The sequence below is a fragment of the Scyliorhinus torazame genome, chromosome 10 (assembly GCF_047496885.1).
Source record: "Scyliorhinus torazame isolate Kashiwa2021f chromosome 10, sScyTor2.1, whole genome shotgun sequence".
Classification (NCBI taxonomy): Eukaryota; Metazoa; Chordata; class Chondrichthyes; order Carcharhiniformes; family Scyliorhinidae; genus Scyliorhinus; species Scyliorhinus torazame.
Genome location: NC_092716.1, coordinates 41,120,902 through 41,148,089, shown reverse-complemented (window position 1 = coordinate 41,148,089; position 27,188 = coordinate 41,120,902). Strand labels below are relative to the sequence as shown.

Below are 27,188 nucleotides of genomic sequence, written 5' to 3'. Positions count from 1 at the left end.
GTGCGTGAACGACAGGGATGGCGTCCGGTCTGAGTCGAATCTTGTACGTGTATGGCAATGTCCCCATGCCTTCAAAAACCTCCTGGTTGTGAGCAAGGAGGGAATGGAGATTTGCGTGGAACTCAGCATCCGGGAAGTCGGATATCTCATCTGGAGAGAGAGACATAATGCGCTGTACCAGGTGAAGGACCTTACACGCCTGTGCGCCCAGTAACGAGTCCTTTGATGAGCCGACAACTTTGAAGGGGAGTGTGGCCGTGTACCTCTTGTGAGTCACCTGTAGCTGGCAAGATCCTATGGACGGGATGACGTTCCCGTTATAGTCAACCATCTTGAGCCGGGATGGCGTGATGGGTGGTTTGACCTTCATGGCCTGGACTGCAGAGTAAGCAATCAGGTTGGCAGATGCGCCGGTGTCCAGACGGAAGGCGACGCGCGATCGGTTGACCGTCAGGGTGGCACACCACTCATCGGCTGGATTGATGGCATTGACCTTGTTGACATCAATGACGGAAACTCGGAAGGCATCCTGGTCATCTGCATCACTTAACTGGAAGTCTTGATGCGTGGGCTGGACGGTCCTGACTCGTCTGCGAGGTTGTCGAGGATGCGCCGGATCCATGGGTTGAGCCGAACGACAGTGGGCTGCGTAGTGGCCCATCGTGCCACATCTGTGGCACTGTCGGTTTTTTGCAGGACATTGCCCTTTTAAATGTAGAGCTCCACAATTGCCGCACGTCATGACGTCACGGCGTTCGTTGCGCCACTGCGCATGCGCAGTGCGATCTTGCGGTGGGCGCGCCTGCGCAGTGCGTCCCTCGTTGTGGCCATTATTTTTGGCGCGCACCTGCGCGGGAGACCGCGAAAAGCGCGGGAAGCGGCCGCTGTCGTCCGGGCCATGGGTCTGGAAGTAATCGACGGCCTGGATGCGTTCGACGTCGTGGGCGGCCTGGCTTGCCGATTCGACGGCTGGGGACCCCCTCCGTGCCAACTCGGACGCCTGAAATCGGGCAAAACGGCAGGTAGCATTTTCATGGAGGACACAGGCTTCCACAGCAGACGCTAAGGTGAGGCTTTTCATTTTGAGAAGCTGCTGGCGTAGGCCACTAGAGGCAACGCCAAAAACAATCTGGTCCCTGATCATGGACTCTGTGGTGGTGCCGTAACCGCAGGACTGCGCTAGAATCCGGAGGTGCGTCAAAAAGGTTTGAAAAAGCTCCTCCTTACCTTGCAGGCGTTGCTGAAAGAGGTATCTTTCAAAACTTTCATTTACTTCAACTTGAAAGTGCTGGTCCAGTTTGAGGATGACCGTGTCATATTTGGCTTGGTTTTCGCCTTCTTCGAACACCAGTGAGTTGAAGACGTCGGTTGCGTGCGGACCTGCGTAGAAGAGGAGCATTGCAATCTTCGAGTCATCCGAGACATTCTGTTTTTCGGTGGCACGGATGTACAGGTCAAATTGCTGCCTGTAGAGCTTCCAGTTGGTACCTAGGTTCCCCGTGACTTGCATCGGCTGCGGTTTGCCGGTGTGGTCCATGTCCAGAATGGCAGGTTAGTAGGCAGGTATCGATCCACTCCTGTACCATGTGGTGTTGGGTGTTCTGACACACAGATGAGCCAACACAGTTGCATATGGTACAACGCTTCTTTATTTAAACTTACTATTTACAGTTTGGTCTTTGCACTCTGCACGTGGGGGGTTCCCTGCTTGTGGTGTTTTAACAGCTCTTTCTTGTTCCCTTCTCCCCAGACCTACTGACCACCAGGTGTCGTGCTCGTGCTTTTTATGTGGTTGGTGTTCTTGTCTGTGATTGGTTGTGGTGTTGTGTACTCTGATTTGCCTGTTAGTGTGTCCATCATGATGTGTGTGTTTGAATATCATGACACTCACCAAAATAATGTTCCCCAGCTGCAAGAACGTAAAACATTAGAACATAGAACAATACAGCGCAGTACAGGCCCTTCGGCCCACGATGTTGCACCGAAACAAAAGCCATCTAACCTACACTATGCCATTATCATCACCATTCACTTCTATGACTGCCTTTTAAGTGGCCTGCACCTGGTGAGGTAGACTTCTTCCATGATTAACAGTGAGTTTCTGCTGCATTGTTCTCTGTGGCTAATGTCTGTAAATACCAGTCTGTGCTTGAGACCGGGTGGGGGAAGTGCAAGTTGTATGAAGGACAACCAAGAAAGAGAAGATATGTTAACGGGGAAGGGTGAGGCTGTGGCTGGAGAAAGCTGGGAGGGATAGCGCAGGCTCTCAAGGTGCCCTATTAATATGGACCATTCCTATTCCTTGAATGGATGATGATAAGTAGTCCCCAAGGAATAAAATGGCATCTTTCCCTCTCATTTCCAGCTGTTGTTTTCAGGGAAGGCTGTAACTCTCTCTCGTTCAGCTAAATCAGATTCTCACAATAACTCTTAGCTGAAGTATGGAAATTTCTTGCTTTTCTAACTGCGTTTTCATGTGTTTATTTGCACCCAGGTATTAGAACTTTATCCTGCTGCAGGTGCAATTATTATTGCTACGTCCACCATCTGCATGACGTTTGTGGTCGTAAACCTCTTTCTTTCAGTAATTATGGCAACCTTCACAGAGGAGCGCCATTCTCCAATTGTACGTACACGTTTCTTGAGAGAAAGTACATTTTTTTCAATATATCAGTAAACTAGTGGCTTTGAAATGTTTTTTTCGGATGCTCCCATAATGGTTCAGTTAGTTAAAATAACAATGAGATGCTTTTTGGTTTACTCGAGCAGAAAGCTAAGACAGACACAATGGGCTGAACGGATTTCTTTCATGCCATGAATATCGATAGTTCCAGGAGAGGCAACAGTAGCACCACAGGGACCACAAAGGTCCTGATTTCAAACCATAATCCACACTGAGCTCAGTGATTTAAGGTGGTAGTGGGGGAACTACAAATCATTTCAAAGTTTCTTAATAACCCACAAGATCCATCTGTTGCTGACCTCTTTGAGTCAATGTCATGTAACTTAAATAAACCAGATGGGTGTCTATCCACTGGTGCAGATTTTCAACTTGCATCAGAGGGGAAAAGCCACGAAGTCCAGGGTGGGAATTGCCATAAACCCTTCATAAAGGAGCCAACAGATTATGCAAAACATGTTAGTTAGATAGGCTACAAGTCAGGCCTGGACTCTTGGAGTTCCATTGCACTGATCAGTAGCTTCCAACTATTCTACTAGACCCTCTCTCCATCTCTAAGTTGGTGCAGAGAAACTTCCAACCTGAGATATGCCGGTATTCTTGTCTGGAGGAGATGGAGGGCCATAGACAGTTGACTGTGAAATGGCATGGTCCAGGGACTGGCTTAAGTTATGGTCCTTCCCATCAGACCTACTGTAGGGAGTGTGCTTGAATATCCAGATATTTTCAGTGCTTACATGTTTCCTGGCAACAAGATCAAGGTTTCGATGAAGATGTTTTGGTTATTTCATGCAGCCGCTTGTAAACAATGTAGATGCGGGAAAATATGACAAGTAACCAAACAACCGATGTGCATGTTCTGGTGTGAAGATTGAGGGAGGCAAGGTTGTGATCACAATAGAGAAAAAGCTGGTGGACATCAGGCAGTCTCTAGCTCTGTCAATATAATAGGAAGATCGTCTCTTATTTACCATTAAAAGTTGCCCAGTTTATATTTCTCGGATGTAATGATTTACATTATATTGTATATGGACATTTAATACTTCACATTGTTCCATTTGTTAAACTCTGTCATTAATCTAAATATCTTTTTTGTCCCAGCCATCTGAAGATCAGGAAATAATAGACCTGCTGTCGAAGAGACTGTGTGGCTTCTTTGGAATTCAAGGCAGTGTGAAATCCTCTCCGCAGAAAGAAACAGACTAAAATATCAGATAACAAGAAATGAATGTTTAGACTATCAAACCTGCTTATTTTGTAATCTAACTCTCTGCACCACATCCTTATTTCCCTGAGGAAACGTTTCCATAAATACTTCTTGCTCCCAGAGGAGACAAATGAAAACTGCAAAACATTCAACCATTCTCACAACTCTTTCACGAAATCCTGCCTGCTGCCCTTCAAAGGTTACGAACATTAACGAAAGTAAGAAAAAAATGGGGTTCTCTCTTTAAGCTCATTATTGAGAGACCTTTGCCCTTCAGTGGAACTCCATGGTCACATAGAGAAATTAGTCATTTGGATGCTTTTATTATTGGCCATGTTTAGTTTGGATTCTAAGTCAGCAATGTCTGGGTGCAGGCATGATTGGCTCCGGGAACAGGTGTAAGATCCTTCAAGATTCCTATGGGGTGCCAATGTTGCAGAGCTGGCACAGAACCATTCCCGGAGGCACACACGATTTCCTATATAGACAGTCCATCTGCCTGTGCATAATCTCCCTGTCAGGTCAGACCCTCTTAATCTAGTGACATGAACATCGATCTTAGATTTCACTGGCCGTTGCTCCTTATTTAATTTCCGGGCAGAATTATTCTAAAATGCCTGTTTATACCAGGTTTGACCTGGTATTAGCAAGTTTAATGAATGGGAAGATTTTGAACTGTCACTACAGATGTGAAAGAAGTCGATAGGGGTTTTCTGCCTAGTGTATGGCTAGGATGTATCTGCCACTGAGAAGAGTAGCAACCAGTTGCCGCTTTGTTATTCCATACATACTGAATTGCATCTCACAGCACTCATTGGTCTGAGCAAATTCCTCCTCTACTTGGCTGCCCATAACCATTCTCTGAGTTAATTGAAGCTAGCCCTGACCACAACCATGGAGTTCAAATTCCAAAGCCTTCTATTGCAAAACATGCCTACAAGGAGTCATATAGCGGAACAGATGGGGTACTTGGTATACTAAAACTTTGCTGTGTCCCTGATCAGTAACCACCACTCCTTCATCACCAGTGCTTCTGTATTTCAACTTATGAGGCGTCTTCAGCCACAGCCTCCCCCCTCCCCCCAATTATCTCAGTGTGTGTACATCTATGTAAGGGTCAACTTCAAAAGGACATGGGAATGCCTTGTGTTTAATTGTTAAATGTCTGTTAATTGATTGCAAAACATAAAAACATAAAAACTATGACAACCAGTGCGAACAAAACTGTTCTTTGAAAATTCGTATTTCAACGCTGTTGAGTGTGTTTCATAATGAAAAATGAAGACTTTATGTTGTTCTGGACAAGCTTTACAAGGTTTAATGTAAATGTATTAAAGCATTTTAAGCACGACTGTTAAATCCAATTCAAACAAACCATAGGGTGGTATAGGCTGTCATTACATCTCACACTTTTTACCCTGGGTTGGGGCAAATGAGGTGCTGGCCTCTGTTTAATTAGAATCCAAACAATTAAAGTTTGCTGGGCTTATGGGAAGATTGATTCAAACCAACTCAAAGACACAATGCAGCACCATCTCATTTATTCCCACACTGAGACTACAGCCACGGAGAAGACGGAACTGAATTTGTGGTCGATTCAGTGATGAAACCTAAGCTGCTTTAACAACATTTTATTTTGTCCGTTGGTCAGGATTCCACTTTACAGATAACCAATGATCAGATATCACTGAAGTAATTGATAGTTGATTGTTTGATAAAATTATTTCATTTATTTAATAACAAAATATGACATAAAAGGTCATCTAGTCATTTGGCAGTACAGAACTTGAGTATTGCTGTAAAAAGACATGTTGAAGTTTCTAATCTTGCACTCATCAGGACATTTCACAAGAATCCCAGTATAAGGGGATGATAATTTATACTGTGTGAGAAGAGAATACAAATTGATTGACAAGTAGACACTCGCCGGAATGTGGCAACTAGGGGCTTTTCACAGTAACTTCATTGAAGCCTACTCGTGACAATAAGCGATTTTCATTTCATTTCATTTCAAATTGTCCCTTAGTCCAAAGCTGTGCAGGTTAGCTGCATTGGCCATGGTAAATTGTCCCTTAGTCCAAAGCTGTGCAGGGTAGCTGCATTGGCCATGGTAAATTGTCCCTTAGTCCAAAGCTGTGCAGGGTAGCTGCATTGGCCATGGTAAATTGTCCCTTAGTCCAAAGCTGTGCAGGTTAGCTGCATTGGCCATGGTAAATTGTCCCTTAGTCCAAAGCTGTGCAGGGTAGCTGCATTGGCCATGGTAAATTACAGGGTTGCAGGGATGGGAAGGGGAAGTGGGCCTGGGTGGGATGCTCTTTAGGAGGGTCGGTGCAGACTCGATGGGCCAAGTGGCCTCCTTATCCACTCTCGGGATTCGATAAACATCATTCACCCATTTTAGATAATGTAGTGCTTCAACCTTTCACATATGGCTATATTTTGACATTCTGTTTCATTTTAATTTTGAATTATTTGAGAATATTTGTCAAAATGTGCTATTGTCACTGGACTAGTAATCCAGAGACCCAGGGTATGCTTTGACGATTCAGGTTCAATCCCATCAGGGCAGATGCTGAAATCTGAATTAAATAAAAACCTGGAACTAAAAGGCCAATAATGCTCAGGAAACCATTGTCGATTACCGTAAAACCCCACTTGATTAACTCTTGTCTTTTAGGGGAGAAAACCTGTCGTCCTTTCGTGGTCTAGGGTACCTAGACCCACAGCGCAGTGGTGGACGTTTTACTGCCCTCGAAATGACCGAGGAAATCACTCAGTTCAAGGGCAATTAGTGATGTGCCACAGATCTGGACCAGCCAGTAATGCCCATATCCCATGAATGAATGAAAAAAAGTATTGGTGTTAGTTGGAGAGACTGGGACTGTAGGGGACATAGCCTGACAGATCTTCCAGGATGTATGTTCGGAAACATTCATACACAGGAAGGGTGGTAGAAGTTTGAAATCCTCAACTGTTAATTTTTAAATCTGAGATTTTAACTTTGTTAACCAAAGATGTTGAGGGGCCGGAGACAATGGTTTGTAGCTAAACCACAGATCATCTGCGTTGTCATTAAATGGCAGATCTAGCTTTTAAGCTGCTAAGTGGCCTACACCTTTTCCAAAGTCCATATATATTTTACTGTTGGGTCTAAGTGCAGCCAGGAGGTAAATTCACCTAAACTGCCTTTCATTCTGGCACTATTCTTAATCTCAGTTTTATTTATACCCGGAGCTGGGCATAGGGAAAGTAATGGGGGGCGGGGGGGGGGGGGGGGGGGGGATTGGATGGCGGAAACTTATAGCAATAGCTATGAATGTAAATGTAGTGGGTTCTCTAAATCATTGACAACCAGGACTTTCAACAAGGTATTTATTCACTAGCTCTGCAGCTACTTTGCGCTCTGCTCACACTCCCAGGGATAACTCCCGTGCTCTCGCCGCGTCATCACGTTCTCACATGACCACGCGGTCTACAGTGAACACCTGTTAAAGGTTGTTGCTGTGCATCATGCACACAGGGGGTTATAGAAACAAGAACATCTAAACTCACTTTCAGATTCTTACAGACGTGTCATGATCTACCGTTATTTCCAGTTCACACAGTAATATATTTTACTGTCATTTTAACCGATGAGGATTTAAATCTGGAAACAAAATTTTTACTCAAGCAACAAAATGTACCAGCCTTTCAAACATCGCAAACATATTAAAAGCAGAATATTTACCTCACGGCGAGAGGCAGAGGGATTTGGGTGTCTCATATACACAAAAAGCTACTTCACAGGTACGAAAGGTAAAGTAAAGGCCAATATCATGTTGGTCTACAGCTCAAGAAGATTGGAATGCAAAAATGAGGAACTTACTCTCCGGACTTGGTCAGACCTTATCTGGAGCATTGTATTCGGTTCTAGACAGGGCACTTCAGGAAAGGCTTTTGAGGGGATGAAATACAGATTCAGCAGAATTATACTATAGTTTATAACGGTTGACTATCTCCTGTGCACTGCCGTGTGCAACCCTGGAGAAAAATCTTTGGATGTTCAAAAATGTTGGGTTTTTAGACATTTTCTTTGACCATTTCTCTTTACCAGATGTAAAAGTATTGAAAATGCGGGGGTGGGGTGGGGTGGGGGTGGGGCTATTTGGCTTGACTGTCAAGCATCATCCAGTTGTGTGATGAGTCTTTTTGCTTTCCGATTGGGGCAGGGAGTCACGTGAATGGATGTGTGGCTGACTAATGGTTGGAGCATGGGGGGAAAGCCATGTGATGACGCCTCCAGGAATACGGACAGATCGCATAAACGTGGCTTGTATTTCCTTGAATTTAGAAGGTTGAGGGATGACCTAAGCACATACATGGGGCTGGATTCTCCGATTTTGAGGCTACGTCGGGAGGAGGTATCTAGTTTTACGATGAAAAAATCGGCGAGGCTCCAGCACCGACACACCAACCGGTGAGGGGCTAGCAGCCATGGCAAGTAAAACACACGGCCTTTATGAAATAAAGGCCGGAGAATTGCCGGGTCCGTGGCCGCCCATGCACATGGCGACGACCTGCAGCAGTCATGCTGTACAACATGGCGTTGGCCACACGTGGACCCGATCTGCCAGATCATAGTATCATAGAATTTACAGTGCAGAAGGAGGCCATTTGGCCCATCGAGTCTGCACCGGCTCTTGGAAAGAGCACCCCACTTAAGCCCTCGCCTCCACCCCATCCCAACAACCCAGCAACCCCACACAACCTCTTTGGACACTAAGGGCAATTTAGCATGGCCAATCCACCTAACCTGCACATCTTTGGACTCTGGAGGAAACCGGAGCACCCGGAGGAAACCCACGCACACACGTGGAGAACATGCAGACTCCGCACAGACAGTGACCTGAGCCGGGAATCGAACCTGGGACCCTGGAGCTGTGAAGCAACTGTGCTAACCACTGTGCTATCGTGCTGCCCCCTTGGAAACCCCCAAGCCACCACCCGGATCACCCCCCACCAGTCCCCCCAGCCCTCGCCGAAGCCCCCCCTGCCCAGCGGCACGGCTCCTCCCCCCACGCCAGATTCACTAAAACTGGGAGCACAAGTGAACCGTGCAGTCATGAACCCGGCCCATCGGAGGCGGGGCATCGGGGGGAGGGGCTTCAGGTAATGTCCTGAGGCTGTCCCAACAGCGTGCAGCGTACTCCTCATTGACTCCGTTTTGGGGACCATCCGAAAACAGGCGCCACCCTCGATTCGGTCGTAAACAGGGATTCTCCGCCCGATCGCCGATTACAAAATTGCCGTCGGGAAACGGAGAATCCCGCCCATGTTCTTTAAAATGATCAAGGGCAGAGGGATTTGGGTGTCTCATATACACAAGATAGATAGATACAGAGAAACTATTTCCTCTGATTGGAAAATCAGGAACAAGGTGGCATAATCTTCAAATTAGAAGAAGCCATTTCGGCAGAAATCAGGAAAGACTTTTCATACAGATGGCAGTGGAAATGCAGAACTCCTCCACCACCAATCCCCACCCTCCCATACCCCCAGCACCCCACAAAAGGCTGTGGGTTCTGATTCAACTGGAATTTTCAAGACTGACCTCAGATTTTTGTGAGGCAGAGGCATCAGGGTATAGGGAGCAAAAGTGGATCAATAGAATTGAGGTATAAATGATCTAATCACAGTTCAAGGGTTGAATGGTCTCCTCCTGTTTCTAAGTTCCTAAGTATCAAAGCAGGAGTTTTATGGTAATTATAGAAATACATACTGTCATGTGAGAGTACCTTTAAGAAATGGGTGTTTATAAATGGGTGCGTACATAAATATCTGTAGTGAGAGTACCTTTAAGAAATGGGTGTTTACTACTGCAGTGATGTCAGAGAGTGGGTGGAGCTGGGCTGTCTGTCGGCTTTTTACTTTCGTTTTAGGTTGTTTGCTGCAGGGTGTGTGTTAGTTTTGTTTTCAGTGTTGGAGCTGAAGCCATTCAGAGCAGGTGTACTGTTGATCTCTCTGCCATGAAAAGACTATCTCTTGATCATTTGGTGAATTCAGAATTATAAATGTTCTCAGCAGTGAATCTAAACCTAATGTGCTTCTGTTAAAAGGTGTTTCTTAAGTCTTCTGGATGTTAAAAGGAAAGCTTTAAGGATTACTTATTGCTGTATTCTTTGGGGGTTGTATTTGAATTGATGGTTGCTAAGATGTTCACTGTATGTTTTAAAAAGGGTAACTTGAGTACATAGAATAAACATTGTTTTGCTTTAAAAAATACTTTTCCATTTCTGCTGTACCACACCTGTAGAGTGGGCCGTGTGCATACCACAATCTATTAAAAGTTATGGGTCAGGTGAACTCCATGATACACTTTGGGGTTCTCTAAACCCTGGCCCATAACAAATAGCAATTTATCAAATGAGCATTAATTCTTAAATGATAAGTGACTAAGTACAAAACTGTTGAAAAATAAACAGAAAAAAGACTAACGAAAAAATGAATCTAAAAAATCCAATCTGTTATTATTTCTGTGTGATATTCTGCACCCTTTCTTAACCTTCTGATTTTGTTGTATATTTCCCTTGCAGTATCTCACAAATAATCACTAATAGATCCAGTTTCTTCTATCCCTAATTCTGACAGATGCTCACAATTTCTCCTTTTCAAGGAGTAATTCCATTTCTCCAGCCTCCGGTGATGGTTGTTCCTTCTTCATCTTCCTCTGAATTCCAATGATGTTGCACAGTTTCATCAGCAACAGGTCAACTATTTCTTTATCCTCCCGAGGCTGAAAAACAATCAAATTAACCAATATTGTTGAAAATCGATATTGGAAATAAAGACAGTTAAATAATTTATATTTGTGTTGTGTCTATTAGAAATAAGGTATAAGTTTAAGTTTAATTTGCGTTTCTGTATTTGTGTGCTAAGAAGGGGTTAAAACTTAAGTTTAGCTTCAAGTTAAACAAAGGTGCCTGCAAGTCTGTAGGTTTTAGTTTTACTTTAAATTTGCCTGCATTGTGATGAAGGTTTTACGACGTAACAGCAATTACAAGATTAAAAAAAAAATAAGCTGTTGCTTAGCAATCAAAGGCTCACACAGAAAAGCAGAAGCACTTGACTTTCAGTTTGGAACAAGGTAAACCAGACGCAAGAAGCATTTCACTGAAACTTCTAGAACAGGCAGGACAACGTGCAGGGACAGAAAACCACTCCCAATCTAAAGAACAGAAGTCCCAGAAACTAGGGAATGGAATAGTGGAAAGTTCCAGGAATTCTGTGAAGTCAAAGAAAGTTAAAGTAAGAAGCAGAGAGAGGCTCTCAAGGCGTAGAAGCCAGAGATCCATAGTGATCCTAAGGTTAATGACGCCTTGACACAGCCTGTGAAGCAGTAGTGTTCTATCGGCATGGCTGCATACCTGAGCGATTGTCTGGGAGCTTAAATGCATGTGGAAATCCGGGGCAGCTAAATACTAAAAGGAGAGATTGAAATCCTAAATGTGGATCATTGGTGAAGCTACCCAAGAAAGAGTGTTGTTTGAGAGGCGATTCTAGGGTGTGTTTTTGACAGGGGAGTTGAGAAACCCTCGTGTGAAAGTCAGAGTTCCAGTGGGACCAGCTGGCCCAGTGTGACAGACATCTGAGGGAATTGATGAGAAATCCACAGAAACTTTATTGGGTGGCATCTGTCACATGGTTTCAGAGTGTGGTGTGTCTGACCACAATACATCTATTGGTTTACAGGGACTGTGCTATCCTTACAAATCTGTACATATCTGTAATGGTAGCTGGGGTGAAGGAGTAGTGTATTATAGTTCATCTTTTATTGTTTAATAATAACTATTCCTTTAGTTAAAGTTTATCAGCAGCCGTGGGGCTCTGTTCATTCACGCATCTGAGCAAAAATAAAAGTTAGAATCTATCAAGTTGGTGAAAAGGTGGGAAGGGGGGTACATCCTCTGGGGGATGTCCTATGTGCATCAGGGACAGTCCCCCGCAGGTTCCGAATTAAATGAAGAGAGCTGCAGAGAGCAGACTTGATACAAAGTGGGCTTGAGAAGCCGTGAAGGCCCCAGAGAGCAGCCAAAGGTTAATGACTCTGTGCTGCAGGTCATAAGAGCAAAGATATCCTTTGGCAAAGTGGTGTTCTGCTCAGCACGGAAAAAGATCTGTAGTTGTTCTTGGAATCTCATAAGAACAAAGAAAATTACAGCACAGGAACAGGCCCTTCTGCCCTCCCAGCCAGCACCGATCCAGATCCTTTATCTAAACCTGTCTTCTATTTTCCAAGGATCTACTTCCCTTTGTTCCCCGCCCGTTCATATATCTGTCTAGATGCATCTTAAATGACGCTATCGTGACCGCCTCTACCACCTCCGCTGGCAAAGCATTCCAGGCACCCACCACCCTCTGTGTAAAAAACTTTCCACGCACATCTCCCTTAAACTTTCCCCCTCTCACCTTGAGATTGTGACCCCTTGTAATTGACACCCCCTCTCTTGGATAAAACTTGTTGCTATCCACCCTGTCCATACCTCTCATAATTTTGTAGACCTCAATCAGGTCCCCCCTCAACCTCCGTCTTTCCAATGAAAACAATCCTAATCTACTCAACCTTTCTTCATAGCTAGCACCCTCCATACCAGGCAACATCCTGGTGAACCTCCTCTGCACCCTCTCTAAAGCACCCACATCCTTCTGGTAATGTGGCAACCAGAACTGCACGCAGTATTCCAAATGTGGCCTAACCAAAGTCCTGTACAACTGTAACATAACCTGCCGACTCTTGTACTCAATACCCCGTCCGATGAAGGCAAGTATGCTGTATGCCTTCTTGACCACTCATAGAATCATAGAAGTTTACAGCATGGAAACAGGCCCTTCGGCCCAACCAGTCCATGCCGCCCAGTTTTTACCATTAAGCTAGTCCCAGTTGCCCGCACTTGGCCCATAACCCTCTATACCCATCTTACCCATGTAACTAATAGAATCATAGAAGAAATCATAGAATTCTATCGACCTGCGTTTCCACCTTCAGGGTACAATGGACCTGAACTCCCAGATCTCTCTGTACATCAATTTTCCCCAGGACTCTTCCATTGACCGTATAGTCCGCTCTTGAATTAGATCTTCCAAAATGCATCACCTCGCATTTGCGTGGATTGAACTCCATCTGCCATTTCTCTGCCCAATTCTCCAATCTATCTATATTTTGCTGAATTCTCTGACAGTCCTCCTCGCTATCTGCAACTCCACCAATCTTAGTATCATCTGCAAACTTGCTAATCAAACCACCTATACCTTCGTCCAGATCATTTATGCATATCACAAACAACAGTGGTCCGAGCAGGGATCCCTGTGGAACACCACTAGTCACCTTTCTCCATTTTGGGATACTCCCTTCCACCACTACTCTCTGTCTCCTGTTGCCCAGCCAGTTCTTTATCCATCTAGCTAGTACACCCTGAACCCCATACGACTTCACTTTTTCCATCAACCTGCCATGGGAAACTTTATCAAACGCCTTACTGAAGTCCATGTATATGACATCTACAGCCCTTCCCTCATCAATTAACTTTGTCACTTCCTCAAAGAATTCTATTAGGTTTGTAAGACATGACCTTCCCTGCACAAAACCATGCTGCCTATCACTGATAAGTCTATTTTCTTCCAAATGTGAATAGACCCTATCCCTCAGTATCTTCTCCAACAGTTTGCCGACCACTGACGTCAAGCTCACAGGTCTATAATTCCCTGAATTATCCCTGCTACCCTTCTTAAACAAAGGGAAAACATTAGTAATTCTCCAATCCTCCGGGACCTCACCCGTGCTCAAGGATGCTGCAAAGATATCTGTTAAGTCCCCAGCTATTTCGTCCCTCGCTTCCCTCAGTAACCTGGGATAGACCCCATCCGGACCTGGGGACTTGTCCACCTTAATGCCTTTTAGAATACCCAAAACTTCCCCCTTCCTTATGCCGACTTGACCTAGAGTATTTAAACATCCATCCCTAGCCTCAACATCCGTCATGTTCCTCTCCTTGGTGAATACCGATGCAAAGCACTCATTAAGAATCTCACCCATTTCCTCTGACTCCACGCATAAATTCCCTCTTTTGTCTTTGAGTGGGCCAATCCTTTCTCTAGTTACCCTCTTGCTCCTTATATATGAATAAAAGGCTTTGGGATTTTCCTTAACCGTTAGCCAAAGATATCTCATGACCCCTTTTAGCCCTCTTTATTGCGCATTTGAGATTTGTCCAACTTTCCCGATATTCCTCCAAAACTTCATCAGTTTTAAGTCGCCTAGATCTTATGTATGCTTCCTTTTTCATCTTAGCTAGTCTCACAATTCCATCCGTCATCCATGGTTCCCTAATCTTGCCATTTCTATCCCTCATTTTCACAGGGACATGTCTGTCCTGCACTCTAATCAACCTTTCCTTAAAAGACTCCCACATTTCAAATGTGGATTTACCCTTAAACAGCTGCTCTCAATCCACATTCCCTAGCTCCTGCCGAATTTTGTTATACTTGGCCTTTCCCCAATTTAGCACACTTCCTTTAGGACTACTCTCATCTTTGTCCATGAGTATTCTAAAACTTACGGAATTGTGATCACTATTGCCAAAGTAATCACCGACTGAAACATCAACCAGCTGGCCGGGATCATTCCCCAATACCAGGTCCAGTATGGCCCCTTCCCAAGTTGGACTATTTACATACTGCTCTAAAAAACTCTCCTGGATGCTCCTTACAAATTCTGCTCCATCTACACCTCCAACACTACATGAGTCCCATTCAATGTTGGGGAAGTTAAAATCTCCCATCACGACCACCCTATTGCTCCTACATTTTTCTATAATCTGTCTACATATTTGTACCTCTACTTCAAGCTCGCTTTTGGGCGGCCTGTAGTAAAGTCCCAACAATGTTACTGCACCCTTCCTATTTCTTAGCTCTACCCATATTGCCTCAGTGCTCAAATCCTCCATCGTGCCCTCCTTAATCACAGCTGTGATATCATCTCTGTCCAGTAATCCAACTCCTCCACCCCTTTCACCTCCCTCTCTATCCCTCCTGAAGCATCGATACCCTGAGATATTTAGTTGCCAGTCTTGCCCTTCTCTCAACCAAGTCTCAGTAATACCAATAACATCATATTCCCAGGTACTAATCCAAGCCCTAAATTCATCTGCCTTACCTGCTACACTTCTCGCATTGAAACAAATGCACTTCAGACCGCCTGTCTCTTTGCGTTCATCATCTCTTCCCTGTCTACTCTTCCCCTTAGTCACATTGAGTTTATTATCTTGTACCTTACTGGCTTTAGTTGCTGCCTCTTTACTGACCTCTAACATCCTAATCTGGTTCCCATCCCCCTGCCACATTAGTTTAAAACCTCCCCAACAGTGTTAGCAAAAGCACCTCCTCGGACATTGGTTCCAGTCCTGCCCAGGTGTAGACCATCCGATTTGTAATGGTCCCACCGCCCCCAGAACCGGTTCCAATGTCCCAAAAATCTGAACCCCTCCCTCCTGGCACCATCTCTCAAGCCACGTATTCATTCTGACTATTCTTGAATTTCTATTCTGACTGTCCCGTGGCACTGGTAGCAATCCTGAGATTACTACCTTTGAGGTCCTGCTATTTAACTTATCTCCGAACTCCCTAAATTCTGATTGTAGGACCTCATCCCGTTTTTTACCTATATCGTTGGTGCCTATATGCACCACGACAACTGGCTGTTCACCTTCCCCCTTCAGTATGTCCTGCAGCCAATCTGAGACATCCCTGACCCGTGCACCCGGGAGGCAACATACCATTCGGGAGTCTCGTTTTCGACCACAGAAACGCCTGTTTACTCCCCTTACGATTGAATTCCCTATGACTATAGCACTGCCAGTCTTTTCCCCACCCTTCTGTGCAGCAGAGCCAGCCACGATGCCATGAGCCTGGCTACTACTGCCTTCCCCGGTGAGATTTAAACCCTGGAGGTGAATTCTTGTTGAAGCTATCTCAATGGAGTGACTTTTGGGAGAGAATTCCAAGGCAAGGTCTTCAAACCTGGAGATTAGAAATATTTGAGATGGAGGCAGAGTTTCAGTGAAACTGGTCAGCTGACATCTGAACATGTGTTTGGATGGGGCTGTTGAGAAATCCATAGAATCTGCTTTGGTTGCATCTGTCATTTACTTTGGAGTGTGATATGTCTGACCACAGTTTGAATACTTACCCTGAATATTCGAGCATAAGATAAATAGGATAAATTTCATAGAATTAGAATTCATAGTGCAGAAGGAGGCCATTCGGCCCATCGTGTCTGCACCGGCTCTTGGAAAGAGCACCCTACCCAAGGTCAACACCTCCACCCTATCCCCATAATCCAGTAACCTCACCCAACGCTAAGGGCAATTTTGGACACTAAGGGTAATTTATCATGGCCAACCCACCTAACCTGCACATCTTTGGACTTATCCATCCAAGTGTTTATGTATTTTTAAAGATCTAGCTGGGGTGAAGGAATTGTGAATATTTGAATCATTTTCTTGTGTTTTTATTGAGATCTTTTCAACCTTTTTTTACTGGTGTAATATAGTACATTCTTATTCTTTAATAAATGCTTTATTCTTGATGTTAAAAGCTCATCAGCCAGACTCCTGTGGATTCGTTCCTTCATGGTTTCTGAAAAAAATTACAACTTAGGGGGCGCGATTCTCCGAAATGGAGACAAAGTGTTCGCGCCGTCGTGAACGCCGTCGTACAGGCGTGGGCAGTAGCGATTCTGGCCCCCACAGGGGGCCAGCACGGTGCAGGAGCAGTTCACGCCGCTCCAGCCTCTCTTCCCGCCACCAAATGGGCACCGCGCCAACCCGCGCATACGCGGGGGACTTCCTCAGCGCGCTGGCCCCGACGTAACATGGCATGGGGGTTCAGGGGCCGGCCGCTTAATAAAATAGTGCCGGGGCTGGAGAGGCCGGCCCGCCGATCGGTGGGCCCCGATCGCGGGCCAGGCCCCATCGGAGGCCCCCCCCCCCGGCGAAGGAGCGCTTTTCCTCGCCCCACAGGCCACCGCCTGACCCTACGCGCAGAGTTCCCGCCGGCTGCGAGCAGGGGTGAACTGCGGCGGCGGGGCTCTGCGTCTCCATGCGGCCGCTCGGCCCATCAAGGCCGGAGAATCGGTGGCCCGGCCCCGGACAGCGGCCCGCAACCGGTGCCGCACCAAACGCGCCGGCGCAAATGGCGCCGATTCTCCGCTCCTCGGAGGATCGCCTGCTGGCGTCGGACCGGCGCCGTGGGAAAAAATGGTGCGAAAGGCGATTCTCCCATTCGGCGCGGCATGGGAGAGTCGCGCCCAGGATCTATCAAGCCATTTCACTCTGGGATCTGACTTAGAATCCCTACAGTACAGAAGAAGACCATTTGGCCCATCGGGTCTGCACAGACCCTCTGATAGAGCACCCTACCTACGCCCACTCCCTATCCCCATAACTTCACCTAAACTACGGGTCAATTTTAGCGTGGCCAATCCACCTAACCTGCATGTCTTTGGACTGTGGAACAAAACTGGAGCAGCCGGAGCAAACTCCACACAGACAGTAACTCAAGGCCCGAATTGAACCCGATCTCTGGTGCTGTGAGGCAATAGTGCTAACCATTGTGTCACCGTGCTGTCCATTAATAACATCAGCTGAGATTGTAGCAGTGCTCATTTTATATGAGCAAAACCAGCACCGCAGTAGTAGCCTCCAAAGGCAATGTGAAATGTAACAAGAGATTAACATATATTATTTTCATGCCTATAATGAGATTCCTAAGGTACAATTAGAGCAGGAATGCAAATCATGCAGTTTTATCAACCTTGTGCATTAATTAGTGACTTAACGGTGGAGGGAAAAACATCAGTCGTCTCTGACAATCTCCAATTGCGTTTATGTGTGCTTAAACAAGCTTGGCTGCCTGTGTGTATATGTATGTTAAGTTGTAATTCTGCAATTTATTTGAGCAAAAACAAAATAAAGGGTCCAAGTTTGTTTCGATACAAACCAGTGGATGATGCCGTTCCTCGCTGAAGGACACAAGTAAGGCAGAGACAAGTACATTTAAGAGGACAAATCCAATGAAGATAACACAGGTACCGATGATTAATGCACCCATGTATGGAGTAGTTCTCATCACCTGAACAAGAGAAAGAGAAAAATGATTGATGTAATTCGTAGTTTATAAATAAATATCCAATCTGACATTAAGATTAAACACTTAGCAGCAGCAACCACAGAGTAAATATCATAGTAAAGAAAATAACTGGGCCTATAATATTATTACAATCATTTGTTGTAAATATCGTATAACATCTGTTGCATTCATCTGCCTTTTGGGGCTGGATTTCCTCAGGGTTTCTCTTAACCTGTCACTACCTTTGGCAAAGATTTTGCAGAAAGCTGGTTATGAAGCTGTGGTACCAGTAGGTGGCAAAATCTAGAAGGAAATCCCCATGGATGACAGGCTGGATACACCATTGCCCGCCACCAGTAGCGGAGTTCCCGATGCGCCAGAGAATTCAGCGTTGTCTCAAAAAATTAGACTGGTACGTTCCGATGCTCCGGTCCCCAGCGGGTGGATGTAAGTAGGTCAAATTGACCCTTTGCATCTATCAACGGGCTGGGCATTGGATTCTCAAAGCCTATGTAAACCTCTGGAACCTTGGGCTGGGAATCACGTGGGCAAGAATTGATATTGCTCAGCATGGCGCTGGTGTGGTGGACCTCACAGTGGGCCAAGAGGGTAAGTCTTATAGGGAGTTGCCCCAAAAGTCCATTGGAGGGAACCCCTTCCCCCCCCCACAATGCAAATCCTGCCCACCCTCACCAGGTCTCCCCACTGCCCCGCCCCACACAAAATCAGTTAAGTGCTTTCTGCAGAGAAAACGAGGAAGCAAGAGCACTTAACTGGCTTTGATGTGGTCCAAGAATTGTCAATCAGAGCTAAATGTTTATAAACACTGTGGTTAGTTTCACAGCAGGCTACTTGAGATCCACTAAAGCGTGAAGGGAAGTGAGGTTAAACAATCCAGACAGCTGGCTGTGTGTAAACTGTCAATCGTAGCCTGTTAAAATGATTTTCACATTGATGTGAATTAAAGTGTAGCAGATCAAAGATCTAAGGGGGTTTAATCCCAGCTGATGTGGTTTTCCCTTTCTAGGAATTTACAGTTGCTGCTTCCTTTGCCTGAGTCAGCAGATGTATTGCACAGGTGAGATTTAAACCAGTGGTTTTTTTGACTGGCCGGAATTCTCTGCCGGTGGGACTCTCCGTGCCGCCGGAAGCGCGCCCCCTCCCGCGGGTTTCCCGGCGGCGTGGGTTATCTCCAATGGGGACTCCCATTGCCCAGCGGTGGAAATGGAGAATCCTGCTGCCAGCGACGGCGAACCACCAAGAAACACGGGGCTGCAGAGGCAGACAAGTCACTCCACTGTCTCTGTGCACTGCCCTCTAGCTTCCTGGCACGGATCTCTCTTATGGGGTGGGGGGTGGGGGGGGGGGGGTGAGTTCTGTTGGCGGTCATTGTGATGGGGCTCTGGTGGGGGGCTTGCTATTGGGCACCCACTCAAAATGCGGCCTGATAGTAGGATTGGTGATGGAATCCCTCGCAATCCCCACCATGCATATATTTGCAAGATGAGGAATAGGATTCCTCTGGATTCTCGCTCCCAGCCTGAGTGCAGATCAGTGATAATTCACGTAGAGCAGGATTCTCTGTTTGTGTTGACACCGAGACTAAATTGTGTGCGGCTCAAGCTCCCATTGGGGGCACCATTTTGTAAGAGTTTTGGGACATGAAAATGGGCCAGCACTCTGCTGTCATGAACTCAGAGAAATTCCCGGCCCAGCAGGCATTCTAACTGCTGGAGCTGGAGTTAGCGCTGAAGAGTTTGGCAGCTAGAGCTGTTTTTAAGCTTTCCACTTACCACCAAGATGGCTTACAATAAACATGCCGTCCACCGGTCGGGAGTCCAAAGTGGGCCCACTGCTCCACGCCAGTGAGGTGCAGAGGGACACCCTCTTCTCCAGGGTGGGCCGCAGACTCAAGCCCACCCTCCTGAACACCGCCTGGGATTTGGTGACCGAGGCAGTCAGCGCCTCCTGTCTCACCAGGAGGAGACAGCTGGTGATCGAGAGGGATGGGCGCCAACAGTGAGGTCTCTGCCCTGAGAGGGGCAGCTAACCAGGGAGGGCTCCAAAGGCCACGGTGTATAGAATCATAGAATTTACAGTGCAGAAGGAGGCCATTCGGCCCATGGAGTCTGCACCGGCTTTTTGAAAGAGCACCCTACCTAAGCCCACACCTCCACCCTATCCCCATAACCCAGTAACCCCACCCAACACTAAGGGCAATTTTGGACACTAAGGGCAATTTAGCATGGCCAATCCACCTAACCTGCACATCTTTGGACTGTGGGAGGAAACCGGAGCACCCGGAGGAAACCCACGCACACACGGGGAGAACGTGCAGACTCCACACAGACATTGACCCAAGCCGGGAATCGAACCTGGGACCCTGGAGCTGTGAAGCAATTGTGCTAACCACCATGCTACCGTGCTGCCCAAAGGTGTAGGTGTCAGCTGATCCCTTACTTCCTCTGCAGTGGGGCACAGCTTCTGAGGAGTGCCAACACCTGCTGTACTCCTGATTGAACTTGCCCACGCTCATCCTCATACAGCTGGGGTATGAGGGTACCCAGAGGGGTGGGCTTCCAAATACCAGAGGCCTTCTGAGCATTCAAAGGACACAGGCAGCACTCAGCTGTGTGAGCAGCCATGAGCCTATAATTACCACCTAAGGGCTGTGTTTAAAAAGCAAACTGCACAATGGCAGTCTGAGCCAGGCCAACAGATTTCGAGGAGCACATTGCACGTCCACAGATTCAACACCAAATTGCGCTGCTTTTCCACAATGTTCTTTTTTTCCCCCCGATTTCCAGCATCAGCAGTATTCTGTTTTTATTTCACTGAATATGTGCACTGATTTTATGGGTGCAGTGTCCCCATGGGGGAATGAGGAAAATCCTGTAGGTTGGGGCGCTTATTTCGGTCAAGGGGGGGTTGCAGTCCTTTATGAGGTGGGGGAATCCCGTTGGGGCAGTTGTCCCCTGGGGCGTGTGGTTGAGGTTTGGGGAGTCCGCTGGGGGCAGGGGGTGGGGGGTGGGGAGGTGAGCCCCATGGGGGTTAGTTCAGGAGGTTATCACGTTTACAGATGGTCTCCAGAGCAGAGTAATTTCTCATCGGAAGTTTGCACTTCCCAGGCAAATGCCCTGCAATCCATGCCTAGAGCTCCCATGGTGGTCGAGACAGGGCAATTCCCCAGCACATCTTTGGAATACTACCCCACTGCCATGGAGCTCGGAGGTTACGACCCATCCACTGGTCCTTCCTACCTACCCTGCTATATACCCTCAAAAACCTCTTAATATTTTTGTCAAACATGAGTTCCCTTTCATAAAACTGTGCTGACTTTGCCTAATTGCAGTGATTTTCCAAGTGGCCTGTTATCTTGTCCTTTCTAATAGATTCCTCAATACTAAAGACAGGATAATGGATCTATTGTTCCCTGTCTCCCTCCTTTCTTAAACAGCAGTTACGTTTGTCATCATCCAATCCACGAGGACCACTTTAAGGCTCACTTATTGTTATGTGTTGCACAAGCAGAAGAAAGATCTGTAAGTTTACAGAGTGGACTGAACTATTCAATAAAACAGCTTGAACTTGGAGAACTATGTGGAGAGATTCTATTTTCTTTATGATCCCGGATTTAAGACTTTGAATTATATTAAAATGCACCAGATGGTTTAACTTCGGTATTTTGCCTCAAATATTATTATTCAATATTATTCAGATTTGCTGTAGCCCTACAAATAGATCTTGTAGTTTCATAGTTTAGGTTATAGGTGGCGCAGTGATACTGCGACAATGTGTGTTGCAATAACACATGAAACAAACTATTGCCCCCTTTGATCATTCAATGTGAACCAGTCTACGCTACAGTCAGAAACATTTCAAAGTCCCTCCACGGAAACAAATCTACCAACAATACTCAATCAGGCTCACAGATAATTTCTGTCCCAAGCTATGCGTAAAAACCTCTGAAGTGGCCTGAAGGTGACCCAAATAATCCTAACAGTGTAGGATGGAAGCACCATCATTGTATTTACTGTCGTGGTTAATATAGTACACCACCACCTTTTCAACACAAGTATAAATGAATCTTTGGCATATCCCAAAAATCAATGCAACAAATGTTCTTTGTTTAATTTTGTCTCCTGTTGGCAGAAATCCTTCTAACATTTATTGATCATGAATGACCAATTTAATGCTCCCCTCTTATTTATTCCTTACCAAACCTGTTTCTCTTCCTATTGATTAATGGTTCATTTTTTAAAAATGGATAAACATTGCTATGTTGCCAGGATTGCCATGATGACATTGAGAGAGAACTTAAATGAATGTCGGAGTTTGACAAGTGTCAGTGGAAGGATGAAAGATCCGGGTAAACTTCCAAAGAGGTGGAATCTTTCACTACTGTACACGTGTGCAAACAAAAATTATTGCTTCATAATTATTTACCAACAGTTTATTAATCCCAATTTCTGACATGTACAATTGGTCAGGGTGGTTAGCAAATTGTCCTGGACATTTTTGTCACTTCTGCTGTATTTTTATAAGCACTGTAATCACAAACTAAACTGTAAAGTTAGTGATATCCCACCTCATCATAGTTGAAGGTTCCCATCTGCAGGCGGATAATTGTTATAACTGAACTACTGAAAGTTCTGTAGGAGGATAAGTTCAGACCCAACACCAAGTAACACTGTGGGAGAGAGATTCAATCATTAAATAACTATAATGGAAGGCATAACACATAGGGGCTGTATTGTTACTATGGGCAGGCAATTAAATTGTGAACTCAACAGTGTCCATGTGACTTTCTGATATACCTTTCAGTGATAAACTATAAAATAAGAACGTTCATTTACACGGCACCTCTAACATAGTAAAACATCCAAAAGCACTTGAGAGGAGTGTTGTCCAACAATCTGTGACACCGAGTCACAAAGGGATATTACAAAAGATGACTAAAAGCTTGGTCAAAGAGGAGGGAAGCAAGAAAGAGGATCAGAGAGGCTTGGGAGCTAATTCCAGAGGTTAAGGCCTTAGCAGCTGAAGGCAATGGTGGAGTAACTAAAATCGATAACGTCAAAAGGCCAGAATTGGAACAGAGCAGATATCGCGGAATGTTGGACTAGAGAAAGTCATAGAAAAAGAGAGGGATGAGGAATGATTTCAAGGCAAGGATGAGAATTTTAAAATTGAGGTGTTGCTTAACCAATGGCTAATATAGGTCAGCAGGCACAAGGTGATGGATGAATAAGACTTTACGTCAGCAATGACACAAGCATCAGCCTTTTGGATGAGCTTAAGGTTACGGAATGTGGAAGATAGGGGCCAGCCAGGAGTTAGTTGGAGTACTCAATAGCAAGGGAATGGATGGTCAGCGGGCAGGGTAAGATGAGATGGGGTAGAGTCATGCAATGTTGCTGAGGTAGAAATAGACACACTTAGTAATGGCATAAATATGCAGTTCAAAGCTGATCTTGGAGTCAAATCTGACACCAAGATTGTGAACAGTCTGGTTCAGCCTCATTCAGTTGGCAGAAAGAGGGTTGGAGCTGGAGGCTTTGACCTTTGCAATATTTATGTGGGGGAATTTCTGCTCATCCAGTGTTTTATGTCAAATAACCATAACGACAACTTAGGCAGTGAAGGGGGGTCAATAGCGGTGGTGTGAAGGAGAGATTAGTGTCATTACATACATGTGGAACATGACACCTTTTCAAGTAATGTTGCCAAGGGACTGCATGTAGATGAGAAATAAGAGTGAAACAATTATAGATCCTCGCTGGACACTAAAATGATTCCATTCTAATCAGAATAGAATGATCTGAGCACCCTAAGTTTTAATGGATAGGATTAACGTCTAGTGCCATATAATAGGGTTTTTAAAGATTTGTTTATGCCAGGACAATTTTATTCCATAGATCACTAATCTACCCCCTGTATTCTGTCCTTAGGAAAGTCCTAAATCAAGCCTCATCCATGAGATTCTTGAATTACTTACTAATGAATGGTAGCTGAAACCTTCTGACGCCTGTCTTACAGCTTTTACATAGAATAAACAGTGCAGGAGGAGGCCATTCAGCCCATCGAGTCTGCACCGGCTCTTGGAAAGAGCACCCTACCTAAGCCCACACATCCACCATATCACCATAACCCAGTAGCCCCACCCAACCTTTTTGGGCACTAAGGGCAATTTAGCATGGCCAGTCCATTTAACATGCACAACTTTGGACTGTGTGAGAAAACCGGAGCACCTGGAGGAGAACGTGCAGACTCCGCACAGACAGTACCCAAGCCGGGAATCGAAGCCAGGTCCCTAGCGGCGTGAAGCAACTGTGATAACCACTGTGCTACCGTGCCGCCCCCTGGACTTCAATTTGTTCACTAGGGCTGATTGAATTGGGTTCGAACCCAACACTTTCACCGAGAGGCATGGGGAGGAGGGAGGGAATAGAACCACAGAGCCACTATTTTCAGAGTAACTATTGGGAGATCATCCAGCTATTTAAAGACTAAATTCTAGTCTCCAACCACTGAAGTAGCGGTGGGGATCAAACGCTGATTTAAAAAACAAGAACGTTAGTTAACACTCAGCCAAAGGCTCACTCATGTCACCAGTTACCATTTTTAAAAAACAGCCTTTCCTGCCATGAATAACCCGACATCTTATACGCTCCTTTTCTTCCTGGCACAGACCTGCCAGTGGGAAAATTGAAATAAAAATCAGGATAATACGTGTTATTTAATATGTAAAGTATTGGGGTGGTGGTTGGGGTGGGGTGGGGCGGGGGGTGCTAATTGGAGACAGTTCATTTTTAATTCGCAAGGATTCTCTTGTTTAAGTGTCAATTTTTGCTAATATCTTGAAACCTGGGACTAACTAAGTCTCCGGAAGACGAGTGAGTAGTTCAATTAAAATGATGCATGTGTCAATGACCTGCGGATTAAGTCAACTCAATAAAATTTGTATTTGCTTGATTGAGTTACTGTTCCCTAGGTAAGTGGCTCAAGAATTTCATGCGTGAGGATTGGGTCAGGATCTGCCCTCGGGCAGATCACAATTGGTAATACACTCTAAATAGGTTAAAATATATAGCTTATATTTTCATTTTAATATTTCCAAATGTTGACATATTAAGACTCCCTGTTGATATTTCTGCATGTTGTACCAATATCAGGCTGGTGACCTCCTCTCAGGCCACATCAATGACTTAATCCATCTCTTGTCCTTTGTATCTTTGTTTCCTATTTATTTGACATTGCTTTTCACAGCTTGGCTGTGTTTGCACAGAGGATCATGCATGCAAACCAAATCCTACCAATGTCCCAGCATGAGTTTCTTTAGGTACAAGATCGGGCCATCGGATTGTCCCAAACAGAAATAACATGAAGTTTCAAATTCACAATTTTTGTCTGATTTCTCAACCAGGTGGCAATACCTGGATAGATTTAAATAGAACACTTTCAGGACTTACTCTCAGTAATTTGACGCAGTACCTGAGGAATAAGTGTCATGATTGTTTCCTAGTCCAATATGAACTGTTTGTACTTGTGGTAACTGACCACAAGAAAGGTAAGTTAAATCTTTTTTGCTTCAGAAAACATTAAGGTGATAATAATTGGCTTCAGACACCAGCCACAGCTAAAAACTACACACAAGCTCCTCGTGGCTAAACTGAAAACTGGCACATGCTCGCACTCCCGGTGATGTCAGGCACACCTTTGTTAAAGAATCCATACGCATAATCAAATAGGATGGTGCTTATTAAAACACGATAAAAATACTCCATAACACTTCTCCCCCCTTAAATTTCAATTCCCCTTAAGGCGAGACAGCACCAAACATCAGAACACGTATATCGCAACTAATAGCTCAGTCTTTCAGGAACTTAGCGACTATGTTGTGATCTGCAAAGAACCACTGGTGACTCAGTAGACACTGGAAAGTCTTGATTCAGTTGAGCTAGACTTGAGAGCACAGAAGTAAGTTGGGTATTTGTGAGAGGAAGTCCGTCAGCCTCTCCTGGAATAGCATCCACTGGAACCACTTCCTGTCAAATTTCCACAGCTTCATTTCCTTTTGCTGTGTAATCCGGAAACTTGGCTGTCTCAGAGTTGTGGCGTAGACAAATGTGGTCTCAGTGTCTGTGAATAACGCTTCCATTCATCAGCTTCACCACTAACGATACTGGGCCACTTTGGTTCAGAATAACTCCAGGCAGCCATTGTTGGTTACTGCTGAAAATCCTGACACAGACACAGCCATTTCCTCGGATTGAAATGCCTCTCCTGCATTTCCTGTCTCCTGCTCCCTCTCGCTTTGCCATTTGGATGCAGCAGATTCGGGTCACCCTTTAGCTTCCTACCCATCAGCATTTCAGCCGGTGAAAGTCCTGTTGCCGTTTGTGGATACGGTACTGGAACAAGAACCGTGAGAGTTCAGTTCCCAAAGTACCGCCTGCCATTCTCTTCAGTCTTTATTTCAGTGTCTGAAGTTCGCTTTGCTAAACCATCCGATGGTGGCTGAAAAGGAGCAATATGCGTATGGCATTTTCCAGTTTGGGACAGCCCTTGGGACAGATCCCTCGTAAACATTGTCCCGTTATCAGAAACCAGAGAACCCAGTGAGCCATGAGTCACAAAAACTCACCGTAGCTTACTGTAATTGAAGCTGTAATGTTGCTCATGATGTGCACTTCAAACCACTTAGAATGCACATCACGATGACTGGAAACGTACAGTCCATAAAAGGTCCTGCAGAGTCCACATGAAGTCTAGAGCAGGGATGGTCGGGCCACTCCCACGGATGGTGGCATCATCTTCTGGTTTATTCGACACACAGAACAGAATTTCACCTCGTTCTCCAAGTCCTGATTCATTTTTGGCCACCAACCATACGGCCTTGCTAAACTTTTCATTCACTCGGCACCCGGACGAGCCTCATGGGCTTCATCTGTGACTTGCGAATGGCAGTGGGTGGAACGACCACTCTAGACCCCCAAAGAATGCAACAATCCTGCAACACTCAGCTCATCTGGTCTCAGTTCTTCATCATCTACAACAGGAGGCCAACCCTGCATAAGGAATCTTGTCACCCAGGACAAAACAAGATCCCGAACGGTCCACTGTTTAATCTATTTGGCA

General features: G+C 45.4%; 2 protein-coding genes across 5 annotated transcripts in view; one reads left to right on the top strand and one right to left on the bottom strand.

The window, feature by feature from the left end:
* LOC140430486 (polycystin-1-like protein 2) overlaps positions 1–5,111 on the top strand; it is a 151,494-nt gene extending 146,383 nt beyond the window's left edge. For 3 of the 4 annotated variants that reach the window (XM_072517981.1, XM_072517983.1, XM_072517980.1), the window contains 2 exons: positions 2,495–2,626; positions 3,782–5,111. In XM_072517981.1, the coding sequence (XP_072374082.1) occupies positions 2,495–2,626; positions 3,782–3,886 (237 nt within the window). In that variant the 3' untranslated portion in view covers positions 3,887–5,111. Of the gene's footprint in view, positions 1–1,909; positions 2,094–2,494; positions 2,627–3,781 lie in introns of those variants that run through there. The other variant, XM_072517982.1, reaches the window with a different exon arrangement.
* A 5,407-nt stretch (positions 5,112–10,518) lies between these two features.
* Positions 10,519–27,188, bottom strand: part of LOC140430215 (polycystin-1-like protein 2) — a 157,051-nt gene continuing 140,381 nt past the window's right edge. The window contains exons 33-35 of the mRNA XM_072517652.1: positions 22,636–22,737; positions 17,919–18,050; positions 10,519–10,659 (exon numbers count right to left, since the gene is read on the bottom strand). Coding sequence (XP_072373753.1) covers positions 10,519–10,659; positions 17,919–18,050; positions 22,636–22,737 — 375 coding nt within the window. The remainder of the gene's footprint in view (positions 10,660–17,918; positions 18,051–22,635; positions 22,738–27,188) is intronic.